At 39.1% G+C, this 16,233-nt stretch overlaps 1 protein-coding gene across 1 annotated transcript in view; it reads right to left on the reverse strand.

Moving 5' to 3' along the window:
• Nucleotides 1-16,233, reverse strand: part of FSTL5 (follistatin like 5) — a 387,142-nt gene that overhangs the window by 152,319 nt on the left and 218,590 nt on the right. The window contains exon 5 of the mRNA XM_081332684.1: nt 3,775-3,968. Within this exon, the coding sequence (XP_081188810.1) occupies nt 3,775-3,968 (194 nt within the window). The remainder of the gene's footprint in view (nt 1-3,774; nt 3,969-16,233) is intronic.

The following is a 16,233-nucleotide window of genomic DNA, read 5'->3' on the forward strand; positions in this document are numbered from 1 at the left end:
AATAAATCATATTTATTGCTTAAGTACAATCACAAAGAAGAAGAAAAACAGATTTTATGAACAAAATATAAAAATGAAAACATAAATAAAACAATAATAAACAATAAACCAATAGAAAAAAAGTTCTCAATCATACATTAATAGCAACAATTTATCATTTAAACACTCATGAAAGAAAATGACAAAGTAGAGATACTATTCAAATAAAAGAGGTATTCATTTTAATTTCAACGGTGGAGCTATTATTGTCCATCCCACAAATCATATTATTGTCCATTCCACAAATCGACTAGATAGGTTGAACCCTGCTACAATCCTAAGTGTATTTAGGTGACAATCCATGAAAAACAATCATGAATTGTAATTGAAACCTCAATAGTAGCCAATGCAGCATCCATAACACTGGTATTATATGATTAAGACAATTCTTACCCACTAATAAGTGTGATTCTACATTTCTTTTTCACTAATTAAAACTATTCTTCAGTGGGAGACCCATGTAAAGTACAATTGATATCTCTATATAGCCTTTCAATGGGTTAGGAAGAAAGATAATCTAATCTTAAAAATTTACAAGAGTCACTGGGAGTTAGGCACCATATAAATGTAATAAAATAAATTATTAGGAGTTAACAGTTCTCTTCATTTGAAGAGATAGTTTGTAAAATGAGATAGTTTGATGAGGCATCCCAGAGTGGATGTAAAACTTGATAGCCTACCAAGGTTTTTAATGTTGCTGTTTATTTTGTATAATTGGAACATATACTTAATTTGATATGTGCAAATAAGTGCAAAGTTGTGATTTAGGCATGTAACATATTTTATGAAGGTGGCCATTATACGATGATGAAGAAAAGTTCTTCAGACAAATTTAACTTGAATCTGTGCTTTTGGGGTACACTAGAGGTTATTATCAACAGGTATCCATTTCATTTTATCACAAAGTGTTGGGCATGCACATGTTCCACTAACTTCTTTTGTACTCAAGACATCATCAGAACTTTCCTTTGTACTTACTGTAAAAAAACTGACATGAAGACTTGCAACTAGATAGGTAAACCAGTAATTAGGAAAATGAAAATGACTGTAGAAAGCAAATCTCATCTAGGATGCTCATTCTAATTTGTAGCATCTCTCAAAGTGCAGCAATTAAAATCCCAGATTACCTATTAGTGAGTAGAAAAATAGTCATATGGTGGTTATAGAATGGCAATCAACCCCCATAATTAAGAAGAATTTCAGTAATTTGTCAAAAAACAGGAGTAGGGTAGACATAAAATATTGGTACTGCTAATATCCAATCATTTGAAAAAGAATACATCTAGAAACTTTGGCAGTTTCTTCTTAAATAAGGAATAAAAAAGGGCAAGGTATGAATTGTTCAAGCTTGGGGTAAATTAGATTCATTTAGACACTGAAGTGGGTTTGTATTGGACTTGCACCTGAGAAATAGTTAACCTCCATCTTTTATACATTGTTTATGTATAGCCAAATAGATTTTTAAAATGAAAGTTATTCCATGTATAGGTCTTCAGCTGTTGAAGATGAAGAAGATGGGAAAAGTAAATTAGATAGAAATTTGTCACTGTGGCAAAAGCTCACACAAGTTTGCCAACCACCCAGTGACCATAGGACCAAAGTTATATACAGTCCTAAATCAGTAATGTAACAATTCATATAGCTTTAATTGTTAAATGGAATAACCCGGAGAAGATAACAATGACTGTAACTTGCTTTTAAAATATACCTACTATATTTTGTTCTGAACCAGATTTTGCACCCAGCTCCCTTTTTCCTCTTTTGTGGTGTTTGGAACATCAACAACATAGGATATTATTCTATATAATCTATGTCAAGTTTATTTTAAAGTTTACATTTTGAGCAGGGACCTATGAAAGTTTGCATATTTTTAATTTCCTCTTCCAGGATAAGAGTACCTAGAAAAAGATATTCAGTGGTCCCAGCCTGCTCTTCCCCACTTCCCAGAAAATAAACGGTAATGTATTTAAAACTCTCCACATGATAGATCCATATAACAGCTCTCTCAGCACTCTGGTTTCATAACAGCATGCTTGCTATGAAGGACTAGGACAGAATTCTAAAGGACATTTGCTTGACCCTGTTATATCTAAATTTACCTGCAGCACTCAGCAAATACTTCTCATGTCTGACTTTTAGCATTACTACTGATTTTACTATTTATTCTGTTTGTACAATGCTGCCAATCATGTAAAATAATATATTGGATTTGTAGTTTATACCCTTGGGCAGAGGTGGAATGACTACTATTTGTTTGAGGAAATAAAGATGGATTTATACTCCAGTGCTTTCATTGAATTAATTATCCACAGGACTTTCCACTGCTTATGCAATCAGAAATTTATATAGATTTATTTACTCCAATCAAAGACACCAGAGCCCTGATTAAATTCCCATTAAGACATTTAATAAACAGAGCACTAAGCACTAAGAAAAATATATTTTTCAAAAATTTCAAATAATCATCAGCTGAAAAAATAAAATCATATAATTAAGAGTGTAAATTATATTATTCTGAATGAAAACATAGTTTCAGACTTTGGCTTGATAGTTTAAACTAGATTAACTCAAAAGTGAACTAGATTCTCTTCTGGTTTGTTAGATACAATTCCTACAATCTGTAGGAATACAATGGACAACTGTGCTTAATTTAAAAATTACAGTGGAAACCTTTGGGAAAGTAAGTAGTGAGTACCTTAGCAAATAAATAGCATCTTTTCTCACATTCTATGTATATATTTATCAGTTATAGGAATAATGTGCACTGTATTCATTCATAGGGTATTTGGGATAATGTCTGAATCAGTTATAGTCATATATGCTGATTTATATAATCCTTTCACAGAAGAAAGACTGATAAAATCAAGAATATGTGTATATTTATATTCTCTCACATATTACACATACATCGATAATATTGGACTGAATTTCCCATATCTGATTTACTAATACACTGAAGCACCAAAATAAAATGAAAGAAACAAAACTCCAGAAAAGTCTAAACTCTTATAGCAAAATGAGCAAAGATACGTGTGACATTTTAAAAATGAGCATTAACTATGTTAATTAACTATGAGGTGGCTGGATGGAGTCACTGAAGCAGGAGGCGTGAGCTTAAATGGACTCCAGAAGATGGTAGAGGACAGGAAGGCCTGGAGGAACGTTGTCCATAGGGTCGCGATGGGTCGGACACAACTTTACAGCTAACAACAACAACTATGTTTTTAGTTGTGTCTGCCTGAACCTTTTTGCACCAGCGGCAGGAATCATTATTTTTAGTTGATGCTTATAATCTCTGTCCTCTCTATGTTTTATGTTTACATTAAATTTGAAATGCTACAGTGAAAAGGCTATAAAATGCAAGCAGTTCAATAGCTTTGTGATATTTCTATACAACCGTTAGTGAGAAAAGTGACCAATTACAACAGAACACTTAATTAATACGAATTTAGCCATGTTATTTTGTTATATTCTCAATTAAACCCTAGAAAACCAAAATCAGAGATCAATAGCTTCAATGGAGTTTCTTTCTGAGACATTTCAACTTTTCAGTTTTTTTTTATTTTATCAATCATTCTTAATATGAAAAGTAATATTTTGTTTTGTTAAGTTTCCATAGAAATATGCTCCAAAAATAAAAAATGAAGATGCTACTATCTCACTTGGCAGTCAAGTTTTTCTTTACTGTTTTACATCTAAAATTTGTGGCAATGAATATATAATCTAAACATTTACCTGTGTTAGTTCATTGCTATCTATAAGTCCATTGTTGTCTGAATCATAATATTTAAACATCTGATCCACCAATAATTTCTTCAAAGACATCTTATCTTCAGTAATGCTTTCTTTTGTTTGCATATATTTTCTGTTCTGTAGATCCAGCAGGAAATTTTTCATCTTGTTGTAGTCAATGGAATTGCAATTATTCCCTGTCAAAACAATATAATGTTTAATGATAGCCATACCACTTTTTAAAAAGAACAGTTTTGTTACAGTTTCTTTTAGCACAAATATTACACCTTGGATCCTGATTCTTAAACATGCTTAAACATTTTCAGTTCAATATATATGAGATAGAAATTAAAACAAAGTCACTTGACAGTATGATAGGTAGCATATAGTACATTTAAAAAATATAATATAAAATAAAATAAATAAAATAGATCAGAGGTCCCCAATCTGTGGGCTGTAGCCCACTACCAGACCATGACCTCTTGGCTGCCAGGCTGCATGAGTAGCTGGCCAGTGCACATGTGTGTGTGCGGGCTCACCATCCCTTGTGCCACTATTGCTGTGAGTGTTGTGCGGGAGTATCAAGCGGGTGGTGTTGTGCACTAGTATCAAGCGGGTGGTGGCATTACCACAAACCTTATGTGGGAGTTGGAGACCCCTGTAATAGATAACATTTATTTATTTTATTTATTTTAATTCCATTTATATCCCGCCCTTCTCCAAAGACTCAGGGCGGCTTACAAGCTTAGCAGTAGCCTTCATTCTATGTATATGCCTGCTTATTAGGGCTTTCACACACACCCCCAAGCGGCATTATTACAAAGTCAGCTTATTGCCCCCAACAATCTGGGTCCTCATTTTACCTACCTCGGAAGGATGGAAGGCTGAGTCAACCTTGAGCCTGGTGGGATGCGAACCTGCACTAATTGCAGGCAGCTGGTGTTACTTAAGGAGGCATTAGCCCACTGCTCCACCAAGGCTCTTTTAATTAACATGACAGCTCTGATCAGTTTTAAAATCTGAACTGCATTTACAAATTTGGATAGACCAGAGTCCGAGATGTCCAATCAGCAGCTCAACATATTCCACCTATACTGTAGGCTAGGATCATTTAAAAATTGGGCCACAATTTAAATGACACTCAGAAACATAAAAAATACTAGAAGGTCAAGCTGCATCCATATTTAAAGAATTGGAAATTAAATCACATTATGTAACTCCACATCAGAAATTTAACTTGGTGCCAGGTTTTTGTTGTTTTTAATATCTTTAGTTTTATAGTTTTACTATGGAATTGATGCTGTTTTAACTTTTAATTGGGAGCTGCCGAAAGCTGGGTATAAATGTTTTAAATAAAAAATGAAATGCATAAAAAAACTTCACCTTTTTGGTGAAGAATATATCTTTTCAAGTTAAGTTGGAACAATAATGCTCACTAAACAGGTGAAAGGGATTTTAACAACTGTTAGTACTGATATTAAACTTTTTGCTTAAATTATTTCAAAGGAAAGTATCTTACCTAAATACTCAGTAATGTCCATTTTGTTAAAAAAACAACCCTGAAATTACACTCCTACAGACAAATGGATGGTAAATTAATTGTGGTTGATAGTCACTGATTTTGGTTCACAGTGATTATCAAATAATTTTGTAAACTTGCAATTTTGCTAAATGGATATTTGGTCACCAAACATAGCAATTTAGCCTAGAATATTTAATTCTTTTAATTGTACATCACTCAGAATCATTCTGTGAATGGGAAGGATGGTTTCCAAAATTGATATAAAAATAAGTATGCAAAAATGTAGCATCATTGGGAAATTCTGTTAACTGATAAAACTCAGGTTTAGAACTATATTTTTATAGACTCAAAGACCATAGATGAGACCATTGAGCAAAAGTTTAATTTCCCCATGCAGATATTAAGGAAACTTATGTTTATGAAAACAATTCAAGAGCAAGCGCTTTATGATGGTCATTTTTACAATGCACTATGCATTTACAATTTACAGTGGAATCTCACAGAATCCTTATGGTTTTAATATGCAAAGTGTTATAATATAATATAATATAATAATATATAAAGTTGGAAGGGACCTTGGAGGTCATCTAGTCCAACCCCCTGCTCAGGCAGGAAACCCTATACCATTTCAGGCAAATGGCTGTCCAGTCTCTTCTTAAAAACCTCCAGTGTTGGAGCATTCACCACCTCTGGAGGCAGGTTGTTCCACTGGTTAATTGTTCTAACTGTCAGGAAGTTTCTCCTTAGTTCTAGGTTGCTTCTCTCCTTGACTAGTTTCCATCCGTTGCTTCTTGTCCTGCTCTCAGGCGCTTTGGAGAACAGCTTGACTCCCTCTTCTTTGTGATAGCCCCTGAGATACTGGAACACTGCTATCATGTCACCCCTCACCCTTCTCTTCATTAAACTACACATACCCAATTCCAGCAACCGTTCCCTATATGTTTTAGCCTCCAGCCCCCTAATCATCTTTGTTGCTCTTCTCTGTACCCTTTCTAGAGTCTTGACATCTTTTTTAAATCGTGGTGACCAAAACTGGATGCAGTATTCCAGGTGTGGCCTTACCAAAGCATTGTAAAGTGGTATTAGTACTTCACCTGATCTTGATTCTATCCCTCTGTTAATGCAGCCTAGCACTGTGTTGGCTTTTTTGGCAGCTGCAGCACACTGCTGGCTCATATTGAAGTGATTGTCTACTAAGACTCCGAGATCCCTCTCACAGTTACTACTATTGAGCAAGGTACCACCTAAACTATACCTATGCATTTGATTTTTCCTGCCTAAATGTAGAACCTTACTTTTTTCACCATTGAATTTCATTTTGTTAGATAGTGCCCAGTGTTCAAGTCTGTCCAGATCCTTCTGTATCTTAAGCCTGTCTTCTGGAGTATTGGCTATTCCTGGCAGCTTGGTGTCGTCTGCAAATTTGATGAGTTCCCCATCTATCCCCTCATCCAAATCATTAATGAAGATATTGAAGAGCACTGGGCCCAGAACAGAGCCCTGGGGCACCCCACTACACACTTCCTTCCATGTAGATGCGGTTCCATTGAGGACCACACGCTGAGTACGGCCTGTCAGCCAGCTACGAATCCATCTGGTGGTAATGCTATCTAACCCACATTTTTCTATCTTATCAAGTAGTAGGTTGTGATCTACTTTATCAAATGCCTTACTGAAGTCCAAGTAAATTATATCTACAGCATTCCTCTGGTCCACTAATTTTGTCACTTGGTCAAAGAATGTAATAAGATTTGTCTGGCAAGTAAAGTGGACCAGACCAAGAGAAATAGCACATAGACTTCATACTGCTCCATAGTGCTTTACAGAACTCTCTGAGTGGTTTCAATGTCAACATCTTGCTCCCAACAATCTGGGTCCTCATTTAATCAATTTCAGAAGGATGGAAGGCTGAGTCAACCTTAAGCCAGTCAGGCTCAATCTCCTGGAAGTGGGCAGAGTTAGCCTACACTACTGTATTTTAACCACTGAGCCACCATGGCTCTTGCCTTTGAGGGCAGAGGACTTCAAATTTATTGAGGGAACGGTATCATAATTTGAGATGCAGGACTATTGCCAAATGCTTCACCAAGCTGTCCATGATACTATACACCGCTACAGCATCATTTACAAGGAAAAAAGAAAGACCACCACCCAACGTTCACTGGACCATTTCTTCAAGAACAATAACAGCTTCAATAGGCTTCAATATCAGCCTATGACATTGGTATTACATTTTATTGTAATGCTCCCATCCATCCATGTAAGGTAAGAATTGTTTTTTATGCTTGTTGGACTTATGAACAAAACAGACTTATCAACAAACTGACATCATTACCCATTTGTAAGTAGAGGACATACAGTGGTTTCTATGCACAGAAGAGAATGGGGTTGGTCTACTTGTTCTACTTTTCTTTCTAGAAGGTCAAAGTCTTAGAAAAGAGGTGTTGACAACAAAAACTACCACACTACTATTCAAAGGGGCAAGAGTTAGGCTGTGAAGACTTAGAAGGGCTTTTGTGAGTTGAACTTCTTCCACTATAAACTTAGTCATGCATTTACAGAAGGGTTTTTAAAAAAAATATTATTGTTACATAATTGTGCTGCATTTTTAAAAAGAGGAGAAAGACCAAAAGGTTTGCTGGGATATTTTTCTTTCAAGCAAGACTTGCAAATGATCTCTAGCTGCTAATAATTTCAAAAATAGCAGTGCAATACTAAAAGATGCTCTTGCTACTGAATCTGTATCCTCCATAGATTTAAAGATAGAGGTTATAGCTCAGAATGCCTTTCTGTCAGTGCTATGTAAATTTCATGCTATTTGCCAAGAAAGTTAGAAAGGCAAATTATGTAAGATTAAAATATCAGTTTTGTGCTTTTAAAATATTATCCTGTATCCTGTATTTTTCTGTAATCAATTGATTTGTTTGTTTTTTCAGGCTGTAAGTATTTGATAGAACTCTTTATTGGCATTCGTGGAGGCTCAGATTAGCAAGACTATTAGGTAAAGGTAAAGTTTTCCCGCACATGCGTGCTAGTCGTTTCCGACTCAGGGCCAGTGCTCATCTCCATTTCAAAGCCAAAGAGCCAGCGCTTGTCTGAGGATGTCTCCGTGGTCATGTGGCCAGCATGACTAGATGCCAAAGGCACACAGAACACTGTTACCTTCCCACCGTAGTGGTCCCTATTTTTCTACTTGCATTTTTACGTGGTTTCGAACTGCTAGGTTGGCAGAAGCTGGGACGAGTAACAGGCGCTCACTCTGTTAAGCGGCACTCGGGATTCAACCTGCCAAACTGCCGACCTTCTGATCGACAAGCTCAGTGTCCTAACCCACTGAGCCACCGCATTCCTCCTAGCAAGACTATTAATGGCATGTTAATTGAGTAGTTATAAAGCTGGCTTAAAAATTCTATTCATAGACTGCTCATTACTGACTTATCATGAGAAGCAGTCCCGAGCTCTATAATCTTCAGTGGCTTGGATGTTAAGGTGGTGTTTCTCAAATCTGTAGATGACACACAATTGTGTGTCTAGGATAGTTACCTGGAAGTCATGAATATAATTCAAAATGATTTTGATAGATTGGATAAATGGGCCAAAAATAACAGAATGAAATTCAAAAGAGATAAGCATAATGTCTATGGAGATTCTCAGTCATCCAAGTCATAGTTGTCCCAAAGGTGCTTTTTCATGAGGCAACTGAACTTCCTTGTTTTTTTTAAATGTTTCACTTCTCATCCAAGAAGCTTCTTTAGCTCTGATTGGATGGTGGGGAATGAAATGAAGAAAAAGAAAGAAAAGGAACAAAAAGCAAGACAGTCCGGTTTCTTCATGAAAAAGCATTCTTGAGATAAGCACACCATTTTTCACTTCATTCTCAGCAAACAAATACACAGGTGAGAATGATTACTACATGGCTTAGTAATGATACTTGCAAAAAAAAATCCTTTGGAATAAAAATTGATTGAAAACTGCATATAAATTGAAGTTAATGTGACTGCAGTAACATATTGGTTCCAAATTTGGGGAAGTATTCATTCTTTTTTCTCTTATACGGATTACAGTATTGTGTACAAATATTGGTGCCACATATGAAGAAGGATTCAGACAAACCTGAATGTGTTTAAATGATGGCAGGAAATTCATCTGTTCAGAATGTTATAATTTATATTCCACAACTGAAAAGATGGTCAGGCTGTATAAAATTTGAGGAGCCTTAAATAAATAAATCTGACTTGGTAAATCCTAAAGCCAGCATATAAATTGCACCAGACCCTCTGGAAATAAATAAACTTAGTCAAAAAAGTTTGTTATAAAACAATTTCTAATATAGGTCACAAGGTTACTTTAGACGAAGTATGTTTTTAAGCCATATTCTCATCCAAGTAGTAATTAATATGCCACCTCTACAAGCACTTACAGGATAGCTAGAGTCAACCCAGAGCAGGTGCTATTGAATTGCCCTTGGAAGCAATCTGGCAGTTATTATAGTAGTGGCATCAACATGGATAAATCTAACTGTCAGACTGCCACATGCTGTACCAGCTGAAGCTTCTGGACAGTCTTCAAGAAAAATTACCATATTATACCTGATTCCAGAATGCCTGCAATTGTCACACCAGACCTAACTGTACAATTCAGCTTTTACCTGTTGTTCATATAACAGCTGTGGGACCAGGAAGAATTCCAAACTGTGAGTCAGATCCATTCACGGGAGCAAAACCCACTCACAATAAAAAGTAGACTAGCTTCAGATTCTGTTAGTCTTTGAATCCCTAGCCACTCCAGCATCTCACTGTCATCCCTTCCACAACTGGATTTCATCATTCGGGAAAGAGAACCATTGCAACATAGTGTTTCTATCTCCCAACTTTCTTTTGAGCTGTCCTCAAAATATACTGTGGTTGAACTTAGTGAAACCTGCTGATAGACCAAGCAGGACCAGGAAGATGGCATTCCCCTTCCCTATCTAGTAGGGTAACCAATTATTTCCAACCTATTTATATTCTGCCTGCTTCAGACGAACACATTCTTATTCAGATGTCTTCCAAATCTGGCTGAATCAAAATCAGTCTGAGATTCAGGCATTTTAAGTTTTACTACTTCTGATTACTTCTGAAAAATACCATTGTTCTTCATTCTTACTAATTTATTATGTACAGTATGTCATACTGATTTACAATCCAGAAAAGTAGTGGATCATTAGAATATGGTGCATTAAAAAATAGAGGCTTCCTAGTCAATTACTTGTAAGATAACTAAGTTTGAACTCATTGGAGAATACATGGTAATGGATATGGTTCCCTGCTTATGGAATTCTCACTACAAGCAATATTGCCCAAGGCTATCCTTTAACTGTTTCATGAAGACTTTCCCTCCAGAGAAAGATTCTTAAATCTCTTTAGGTAACTGTTATTATTTAATCCATTTTTTCTGGATCCAACTAATTCTGTTTCTAAAGGCTATATTTTATATTAGATTTTCTAACATTTAAGCATACTATTTGTAGGGGGCTTTTGTGTCATTCCAGTCAGATATCATTAGTAATTTCCTGCATCACATACCTGTTCACATTGCTCTACTTCTGAATAATACTTGTAGTCAAGTTAGTAAAAAAAAACAACAAATAAGTTTTCTAGTTCAGTCAGAAATTTATTCAAGTCAATATTTAAACAACTTGCTAGGAAGGCTGTCATGCACATTAATATACACTAATAGTGATCATTTGAGGGAGAAAAAAATCTTAAAATAGATAATCTACAATTTTTTACAATAAATTTTAATTTCCCATTTGCAAAGAATCATAACAATGCATGAGAGTGAAAAGAGACTGTAATGTATTGGGCTTTGTCTTGCTAAGGAATATCACGTGGGGTTAATTGCTGGAAGGTTGCTCAAGCAGGGAAGCTGGCTAACGGCTCCCAGCTCCTCAGACAACCCATGTCCAGTGCCACCATTGGCTGCCTCTAGGGCGGCAATAGGTTGCTTTAAACCTATTGGCCACTGCCTAGAGGCCAGGGTATAAATTGCTGCTTTCACAGCCCTGTTTCTCAGTTCAGTTCCTGCAACCAAATAAACAATGATCTTTGCTGAACTCACTTGCCTCGCCTCATCAATCAAGCAACGAACCCAGTATCTAACACTGGCGATGAGTGTGGGATCCTACTCCTCCAACTGAGCTGAAGAATCACTAGGGGAGAGGCCAAACACGCCTGGTGGGAAAAGCAATCCCCCCGCTATGGTCGGCCTAGCACAGCCACGCTAGCAACCACACACCCAGAAGACCAGTCCCTGGGCAACGGAGGAGCAGGACAAGAAGACAACAAGCGCCAGCTGCAAAGTCCAGCAGAAATGGCAAAGGTTGGAAAGCTGGAAGAATTTGACATAGCTCACCTGGAAAGATGGTTATCGTATCTATCCAGAGTCGAGAACTATCTACGTGTGAATCAAGTTGCCGAGGACATCCTGAAGGCCACTACTCTCCTGTGTGTGTGTGGCCCAGCCACGTTCAACATCACAGAGAACTTGTTCGCACCAACGCCATTGGAGTCCGTAACGTTCACGGACTTGAAGAAAAGGCACGGAGACCACTTCCAGCCCAAGCTGTCGGTAATCGCTTGGTGCCATGCATTCGAACAGAGAGTTCAGCAACCAGGTGAAACAGCACTGGAATTCATCACGGCATTGAGGCAGGCCACACGCCTGTGCCAGTTCTCCGACATCAAGGAGAGGCTATGAGACCAGCTTGTCTGCAGTCTGCGGAATAGAGAGTTACAGCAAAAACTCTTCACCAAAGAGACTCTGTCATTCCCAGACATACTGAAAGAGATCATGGCAGACGAAGCTGCCAGCAGGGTCGTCTGAGCCATGTGGCCTGCCAAAACAGCACAGCACGAGGAAGCCGTCCACCACGAGGACGCCAAACACACGGAAGACCCCAAAAACAACACAGAAGTTGACATACTACAAAGAGACAATGACCAACAGCATCACAGCGACAAGCAACAGGGGGGGACTTACAAGGCAGATCCCTTCCTTAGGTGCCCAGGGTGTGGTGGCAGCCACCAATGCATGGACTGTAGGTTCTGGAAAGGCATGTGCTGGGCCTGTGGAAAGACTGGCCACATTGTGTCCGTCTGCAGAGATCGCCAGAGAGATTGGCTGTCAAATCGCCAGTTGGATGCTCTGGCTAGGAGAGGTATCGGGGCCCCGGGACAGTATAGTGTAGGGTTTTGCTCCAGCCGCAAAAGCATTTGCCATACCATTTGCTGGTAATGACCTATAAAGCTCTAAATGGCTTGGGTCTGGATTATCTAAGGGAACACCTGCTTCCAGCATCAACTTCCCATCGTCCTGTGCGCTCCCACAGGGAGGGCCTTCTTAGGGTACCGCCGGTCAAGGAATGCCGGCGGGTTATTCCCAGGGGAAGGGCGTTCTCTGTGGGCGCACCGGCCCTTTGGAACCAACTTCCCACGGAGCTTAGGACTGCCCCCGACCTTTGCTCATTTCGCAGGGACTTGAAAACCTGGTTTTTTGAGTTGTCTGGCCCAGACTGAGGGGTTTTAATTATTTATTAATGGGGTTTTAGTTTAAATTCAGGGACTTAATTTAATCTTAGTTTTAATCGATTTTAACTTTGTATGTTATGTATTTTTAATTTTTCCCTGTAAACCGCCCTGAGTCCTACGGGAATAGGGCGGTATAAAAGTTTAAATAATAATAATAATACCAGAGCCTGCTGCCCGATTAAGCCAAAGTTTAGATTTCAGGTGGAGCTGCAGGGGGTCCCCTGCAAGATGGAGCTGGACATAGGCTCTGCTGTATCCATTATCTCACTTGAGACATTTAATTTCATCTGCAACTGCAAGAGATGGGCCAAGCTGAGGCCATCTGACATTGTACTAACTGATTTCCAGAATGCTAGAGTTGCAGTCAAGGGTGAGGCCACACTAGCCGTTAAATTTAAGGGGTTTTCTGGGCACCTGGACATTGTCGTAGTAGGGGGTCAGCAAACGAGCCTGATTGGGCTCGACTGGTTTGCAGCACTAGGCATCAACTGGATGCAAGTCGCGAGTCTAGTGACAGTATGTGAGGAATTTGCAGATATGTTTGACTCAGCCCTGGAAATGTACATGGGACCACCAATAACATTTAAACTAGATCCTACTGTAATGCCAGTCAGGGTTAAACCTCGTAGAGTGCCGTTCGCTCTTAAACAGAAGATAGACGCTGAGTTAGATAAACTTGTAGAACAGGGAGTACTGCACCCAGTAGATGGGGGTGAATGGGAGACCCCAATTGTAATGCCACTTAAAGCCAACCTGAAAGGTCCAGCCAGAAAATTCCGAGTCAGCCTGACTTGCTTGAACTTATGGACCCTGGTCTACCCAGCCCGGTGGGCAAGCTGGTAGGCCAGGAAGTGCCTGACTCTCCCAGGCATTCCATGAGGGTTCACAAGCCTCCTGCATATCTACAAGATTTTGTTCTGAAATAACTGAGCTATAATGTTATATGTGTCATTGTGTGTACATTCTAGGGGGGCAGGGGTGTAATGTATTGGGCTTTGTCTTGCTAAGGAATATCACGTGGGGTTAATTGCTGGAAGGTTGCTCAAGCAGGGAAGCTGGCTAACGGCTCCCAGCTCCTCAGACAACCCGTCTCCAGCGCCATTGGCTGCCTCTAGGGTGGCAATAGGTTGCTTTAAACCTATTGGCCGCTGCCTAGAGGCCAGGGTATAAATTGCTGCTTTCACAGCCCAGTTTCTCAGTTCAGTTCCTGCAACCAAATAAAGAATGATCTTTGCTGAACTCACTCGCCTCGTCTCGTCAATCAAGCAACGAACCCAGTATCTAACAGAGACCATCAAAGTCAACCTTCTCCTCTGTGAAGGACTTCACAAAACACTCCTGAGAGTAGATATGTGATCCAGATTAAAACCATCTGGTGGCCATATTGTTCTTAGAATATTCTGAACAGTTTATAATACCTGGAAATTTCTCCAATATTCTGCCTTAATTCCTATTTTTTTTAAAAAATAAACTTAGTGATCATCAATTTAGTGTAGAAATTTAAAAATTGTTTATACAATGGGAAAATGTTTTAACATTAATAGCCAAATTCTCACTAAACTTTTTGTTTTATAGACCAAAAAAAATGTAGGCTTAATGGACAGTGTTGTTTTTGTATAAACAGAATTATTAAATATTATGTTGCTGGAGATGCAACTGGAAAAAAAACATTTCATTAAAGCACAGGTTTTTTACAATGTCCTAATGCTTTTATGTTTTGAGAAAAAGTAATTTATTTATTTATTATGAGAATTTATATGGCTGCCCAACTCACTCATGTCGACTCAGGCTTACTTACAGAAATAAAATTACCAATACAAAACCCAGTAAAACTTCATCCCCACCCCACCCCTCCTGGTGAACAATCAAACCAAGCACTTGATGGCTTCATATCACCCTCAGTCTCCAGGCCCACATGTTTTCACTACATATTGAGAGAGTGTCATAGTGGAGGGCAATATTATTTCTTCAAGGGTGATGTTTCACAGGGAAGGAGTCACTGTGAAGAAGGCTTATTCTTTGTTTCACTAGATGGATCTCCTTAAGAGAGGGCACACATAACATACCGTGCCTTCCTGCTCTGATGAATTGGGTATGTATAGCTGGAAAAAAGATAGTCCTTCAAATAATCAGGCCACAGGCCATATAGTAAAGTCTATGTTAATGGAGACGCAAGTAGAAGAAAACAGTTAATTAAAACAGACATTTTAAAAAGCATCCTAAAGATTTTATGTTCTGGGAAGAAGTAATTGCATATATTAGTTTCACTTTGACACAAACTTTAATATTTTTTAATATTTAACTTTGTCCAAAGATGTACTACACAGAAATTGACTGTTGGACAACAGAAATTGATTAGTTGAGCCCTTCTTTTAGACCGGTTGCTTAAGCTTTTTCACAGGAGAATGCAGGAGCCAGATATACAAAGCTGGAAAATACATACCGTATTTTCCGGCATATAAGGCAACCCGCCGTATAAGACGACCCCCTACTTTTCATGTTAAATTATAGGGTTTGGGCTAATAACTCAATATTTCACTTCCTGGCACACAATCTACATATTAACAACTCGTTTAGCGTTAGTACCCTTTTTTTATAAGTGCCACGATGTTGCTAAAATAAAAGAGGTAAACTTCATGACCCTCCCAGCCCGTGCATAAAACAGAAATGAAAAGGCTTAAGCCTTTCCGTTCCCAAATACCAAGGTTTCCCCCGAGTTTTGCGCGGTTAAACAAACGGCATTTGCGTATTAATGTTTCTCCACGGAGCACAAAATTTGCCCGAATTAAGGAAAGTGGGGAGCTAAAGAATCTGGGGCTACAGAGAATACCTCTGGCACGACAGGCAACCCTGGGAAACACGAGGACTGTAGCGGCATGCTCAGTTTGCACAATCCGATCCAGAAAGCGCCCGGAGGCTCCTTCGTTACTTCTAACTGCAGAACATCTCCACATCCCGCCCACCTTGCCTTTTAAACCCCGCCCCCTTTTCCCCTGTAATGTTTCTCTGCTCCGCCTGCTCTGTGATTTGCCCAGCTTTGCTCCTTCCCCGCCAAATGGGCGCCTCGCCTTCTTTTCTCTGAGCTCTCTCGCCTGGTGCGCTGCTGCTCTCAGTTCCGCACTCCGTGACCGGGCAAGCAATTCCTCTGGTCGGCGCGAGTCAGGCGGTGCCTCGGCGGGAGCAAAGGTGCTCCCTTCCTATGGTCGAGCGGGGCGCCTCTGGGGACTGCCTGCCCCTCCTCTCATCGGGGACCTGACAGCCAGCATTGGAGGCACTAGCATGGCCAGTCCTAGAGAGAGCAATGGCGGCAGCTGCAGTAGCCACCCCAGAAGCTGACGAGAGTTTGCCCTCCATCAGCCATTCGCCGTTCGC

Source organism: Vipera berus, assembly GCF_964194415.1.
Source record: "Vipera berus genome assembly, chromosome: 7".
Taxonomy (NCBI): domain Eukaryota; kingdom Metazoa; phylum Chordata; class Lepidosauria; order Squamata; family Viperidae; genus Vipera; species Vipera berus.